This window comes from Corapipo altera, unplaced genomic scaffold (genome assembly GCF_003945725.1).
Source record: "Corapipo altera isolate COAL_440 unplaced genomic scaffold, ASM394572v1 61345, whole genome shotgun sequence".
NCBI lineage: Eukaryota > Metazoa > Chordata > Aves > Passeriformes > Pipridae > Corapipo > Corapipo altera.
This window is the reverse complement of record NW_020887095.1, coordinates 1-4789: the sequence shown is the minus strand read 5'-3', so window position 1 is coordinate 4789 and position 4789 is coordinate 1. Positions and strand designations below refer to the sequence as shown.

The window sequence follows — 4789 nt, the reverse complement described above, 5'->3', positions numbered from 1 at the left end:
ATCAGGATTTGTCCTTCCCAAAGCTTGGGCGGATGGAGGAGGAGGCTGCGAGGAAGAGGAAGATGCCTTGGGCCCCCCAGGCAGGTGAGGAGGAAGTCAGTGGCCCTTTGGGCGGGTGTTGTGCTGGCTCTGTCAGCCGAGCATGGCCCCGGCTGCAGGACAACCCCGCTGCCGCCGCCGTCCTGCCGGGGCCGGAGTTGGGGGGATGTCCTTGGCCTTCCCTCTGGGCCGGAGGCAAATCCCCTCCCTGTCCTTCTTGCTTCCTGCCCCAGGCCCCGAGCTGAGGACGGAGAGCCCGGAGGACAAATCCCCCCGTGAGACCCTGGTGGGAGAGGCCGTTTTGAAGGGCTCCCCGGCGCAGGAAGGCAGCGGGGAGGAAAAGGGCCGGAGATCCCCCCGCAGGAGGGGCTCCAAAGCCAGCCCAGGGTGCTCTGAGGAGGAAAGACCCAGCCTGTGCCTGGAAGGCGGCCAGAGCTTGAGGGGGAGCTCTGAGCTGGTGGACCCTGAGCAGCCTCCTAGCAGGGAGAAGCCATTCAGGTGCTTGGAATGTGGGAAGAGCTTCAGGCAGAGCTCCCATCTGATCCGACACCAGCACATCCACACTGGGGAACAGCCATACACGTGTGGGGAATGTGGGAAGAGCTTCAACCAGAGATCCAACCTCCTCAAGCACCAGCACATCCACACTGGGGAATGGCCCTACACGTGTGGGGAGTGTGGGAAGAGCTTTAGGCAGAGCTCCACCCTGATCCAACACCAGCACATCCATAATGGGGAACGGCCCTACAAGTGCATGGAATGTGGGAAGAGCTTTGGGAACAGCTCCCACTTGATTCAACACCAGCACATCCACACTGGAGAACGGCCCTACACATGTGGGGAATGTGAGAAGGGCTTCAGTGACAGCTCCAGCCTCCGCAAACACCAGCGCATCCACACTGGAGAACGGCCCTACAAGTGCTTGGAATGTGGGAAGAGGTTTCAGACCAGCTCACATGTTCTCCTGCATGAGCGGACGCACACGGATGAGAGGCCCTTCCGCTGCACCGACTGCGGGAAGGGCTTCAACCGGAACTCCCACCTCATCAGGCACCGATCCATCCACACCGGGGAGAGGCCCTACAAGTGTGGGGAGTGTGGGAAGAGCTTCACTCACAGCTCCACCCTTCACACCCACCAGCGCGTCCATACCAAGGAACGGCCCTATGTGTGTGGGGAATGTGGGAAGAGCTTCAGTGACAACTCCAGCCTTCACTCTCACCATCGCATCCACACTGGAGAACGGCCCTACAAGTGCTTGAAATGTGGGAAGAGCTTCATGAAGAGCTCCCACCTCCTCAGCCACCAGCACATCCACACTGGGGAACGGCCCCACACGTGTGGGGAATGTGGGAAGAGCTTCAGTTACATCTCCAGCCTCTGCAGGCACCAGCGCATCCACACCGGGGAAAGGCCTTACATGTGTGGGGAGTGTGGGAAGAGCTTCACCCAGAGCTGTAACTTGACCTCACACAAACGGACCCACCAGTAAGGGAAGCCCTCTGAGTGCCCTGACTGCGGGAAGAGCTTCCGCCCCTGCTTCCACCCCAAATGAACCCCCTGATGGGGAGACAACCCCTGGAGTCCAGTGACTGTCAGTCCATCCCTTTCCACCAGAAAGGGCCAGTCCCCTTTCCCAGGGGCAGCTTCTTCCATCAGAACCCTTCCTGAGGTGGTGTGTGGAGATTCCTGCCTTGGCTGGGGACCCCCCAATGTCACTGCTGTAGGTTGAGAAGAGATCTCCCCCCGAGTGTTGGTCTGGGGGAGTTCCATCCATCTCTAATAAGAATTATTGCTTTTGTGCCAGCTTGAGTAGAATTGCTTCAACAATTGCTTTAGTGTAGAGCACTGTCCTATCTTATCCTGTACTCCTGGTAGTTTTAGTTTTTCTGTTGTGCAGTAAATAATTCTGCTGAAGATCTTTTGTCTGATCATTTGGAACCCTAAATAATTCATTTGTATCAATAGATCTGATTTGCCATCATTAAAACCTGGGGGCCAAAAGTGCTTCAGTCACACCTCTGTAATTCCTCTAAACTGAAAGTGTTGGCATAATCCAAGGTTGAGATTGGATCCAGCAGCCTCCAGCACCCCACAGTAAATTGGGAGTTCAGGGGGGCCAACCCCCCCTTTCCATCGTTCTCCCTGTTCCTCCCACTTTTTCATTGTCCCCTCAATCCCCCCTCCGATCAGTTTAGAGGTCCCAACCCCCACTTTTTTCCCCCCTCTCCCACCCTTTCCACATAATCCCCCCAATCCTCAGGTCCCTCCAACTCAGTTTGGGGTCCCACCACCCCAAGAAAAGGGGTTAGGGGGGGTCCTGGGTTGGCTCTGAGTATGTTTGGGGGGTTCTCCGAGGCTTGTGTGGAGGTTTAGGGGGGTCCCAGCACTGTTTGGGGTGAGCTGGGTGCTTAATTGAGGGGCAGGTGCCCTCCCAAAGCCCCCCCAGAGCAGCTTAACATGGAGGATCCAGGAGGGTCCACATTCCCAATCCATCCTGGGGCCAGTTCTGCCCCCCCCCCAAAACTCAGCTTCACCCCACGAGGACCCCCAAGCCCCTCCTCAACTGCCCCCCAATAAAAGGGACTGGGGAGAACTGGGAAGCTTTACTGGGATCACTGGGAGCAGCCGGGCGGAGGCAGAGTGACAGCAGGGGAGGGGACACACGACCCCCCAAAATCCTCACGGGAATGGGGGGGGGGTTCCTGGCTGGACCCGAGGCCCCAGGGAGGGGCTGCGGCCGCCACCGGCTCAGGAGCTCTGTGGGGAGAGAAAAGGGGGTGACACCGGGGTGGGGGGTCCCCGGGGGGGCACAGACGCTCTGGGGGGGGACACACGACCCCCTGGGACCCCCCTCACCTTCTGGCACAGGTAGAAGCCGAGCCCCAGCGCCAGGGAGAGGAAGGCCAAGAGGAAGCCCCCGGCCCCTCCTTGGCAGCAATTCCTCAGGCTGATGGAGCCCAGCAGGGCCGGGGCCGCCGGCGGTGTCCGATCCCAGCAGGAAGCGGGGAGGGCCCTGGGGAGCGGCGGTTGTTCCTGGAGTCACCCCCAAAAGTGTCAGGGCTCTGAGAGGGCTCCAGAGCTGAGCTGGGCTCCTGCCCTGCTCACACCCCCAGGGCTGTGCAGAGACACGAGTCCTTCCCTTGCACACACACACCCAGTTTCTGGCAGCAGGGGCAGTGTCTGCCTGGCTCCTGCTGCCACTGCCAGGGGCTGGAGGCCCCTCAGCCCTGCAGAGCCCCCACCCTGCACACTCACACACTTCAGCTCAACACTGGGGTTTTCCCCTCCCTGGCACTGCCCAGTCCAGCCCCTCCCTGCTCCCCCCATCTCCCTGCCCCTGCCCCAGCCCAGCAGAGCAGCACACTCAGGGCTGGCCCTGCAGCAGGACATGGAGGCCATGGGGGTCAGGGACAGGCCCTCTGTGTCTGCAATGCTCAGCACATCATCAGCTCAGGCAGCTCCTGCAGCCCCAGGGCCAGCCCCGCTCCCCAGCACAGCAGCAGAGAATCGGTCCCAGGCTCCTCAGGCCCCATTTGCCATCTCCAGGGGCACTGGCCACCACCAGCACCAGCTGGAGCAGCCTCAGCCCCTCAACCCCCACAGTGGGACCCTGAGGGCAGCACACGGACCCCAGGGAGATACCAGCAAGGCAAGGACCCTCTGGAGAGTCTGGTCCTTGGCCTTCTTCTTGAGAGCCCTGGAGAAGAAGAGCTGAGGCTTCAGGCTGTGCCCGGAGCAAATGGAGCCCCTTGTGTGGTGGAAAGAGTGCAGTGGAGCCCAGCTCATGCCAGCAGTGCCATGGCCACAGGACTGACCCAGCCCAGCACAGGGACCAAGGCCCAGAGCACTGAGGCCTCAGCCGAGGCCCAGAAGGGGAGGGGGGCAGGAGAAAAAGAGCAGCTCTCAACAGGCCAAATGCTGCTGCTCCATGGCACTGCTGCTGTGCTGGGACTCTCTTTCCCTGCCCCTCTGCACACAGGCACTGCCCTGCCAGACTCATCAGAGGTCTCAGAAGATTGAACTCACAAAAACAAGTCACTGAAGGATCCTTGACTTAGTTTCAATGCATTCCTCATTTACACAGACTCTGGGTCAAATTCAAGATGTAAACAGTGAACCAGACATGGGATGAATAATCAGTATTCACTGTACACAACTTTATCCCAGGAGAAAAACCACATGAAAACATAAACCCAGCACCACAAAAACCTGAGCAGGCAGGCTGGAACAAGGAGTCCCATTCTGAATGCTATGGAAGAGAAAACAGGCCGTTTGTGCCTTCAGAAAAGCATCCAGTCATCATTTTCCTCAGGGCATCCTTGAAGCAAAAGATTTTCTAAGACAGATGCCAGAGCTTGGCAGCAGGCTGTCCTTCTCAGCTTGGAAAATCTCTGCTAACTTACCTAACAATGGTACAAAACCCCCACGTTAATGTTGTCAAACAGCTGCATTTGTAGGATTCATGTTCCAGCATTACCTAATGCACAATTATCACACCTTTTTTTAATATTAAAGGAGAGGAAAAAAACAAAGCGGGAGGTGAGGGGAGATTCCCCACCCCAGTCATCCATCAAGTGTACATCCTGGTCACTGCTCCTAAGAAATTTAATATATGCTAAAAAGATATAAAAAGACATCAAAAGCTTTCAGAAATAAAAGTGCTTCAGAACTAGATTTTAATACTGCCAAGTGGGTTTTTGCCAGATTATAAAGTTGACTGAAATGCCAGGATACTGCATTTTGGAAG

The 4789-nt window shown here is 57.4% G+C and overlaps 1 protein-coding gene across 3 annotated transcripts; it reads left to right on the top strand.

Annotated features, from left to right (window-relative positions):
- The first annotated feature begins 32 nt into the window (after window positions 1-32).
- Window positions 33-1733, top strand: LOC113941465 (zinc finger protein 239-like). 3 transcript variants are annotated; one of them, XM_027632617.1, is made up of 3 exons: window positions 33-84; window positions 273-763; window positions 848-1733. In XM_027632617.1, the coding sequence occupies exons 1-3, from the start codon at window positions 33-35 to the stop codon at window positions 1529-1531; spliced, it is 1227 nt and encodes a 408-aa protein (XP_027488418.1). In that variant the 3' UTR covers window positions 1532-1733. The 3 variants fall into 3 exon arrangements, with proteins under 3 accessions (XP_027488418.1, XP_027488419.1, XP_027488416.1); XM_027632618.1 differs by having other exon boundaries at window positions 273-978; window positions 1231-1731; XM_027632615.1 differs by having other exon boundaries at window positions 273-1733.
- The last annotated feature ends 3056 nt before the right edge of the window (window positions 1734-4789 follow it).

Coding starts and splice junctions, on each gene's coding strand:
- LOC113941465 (XM_027632615.1), top strand. CDS start 33: ATGGAGGAGGAGGCTGCGAGGAAGAGGAAGATGCCTTGGGCCCCCCAG. Junction 85..272: donor GCCTTGGGCCCCCCAGGCAG/GTGAGGAGGAAG, acceptor TTCCTGCCCCAG/GCCCCGAGCTGAGGACGGAG.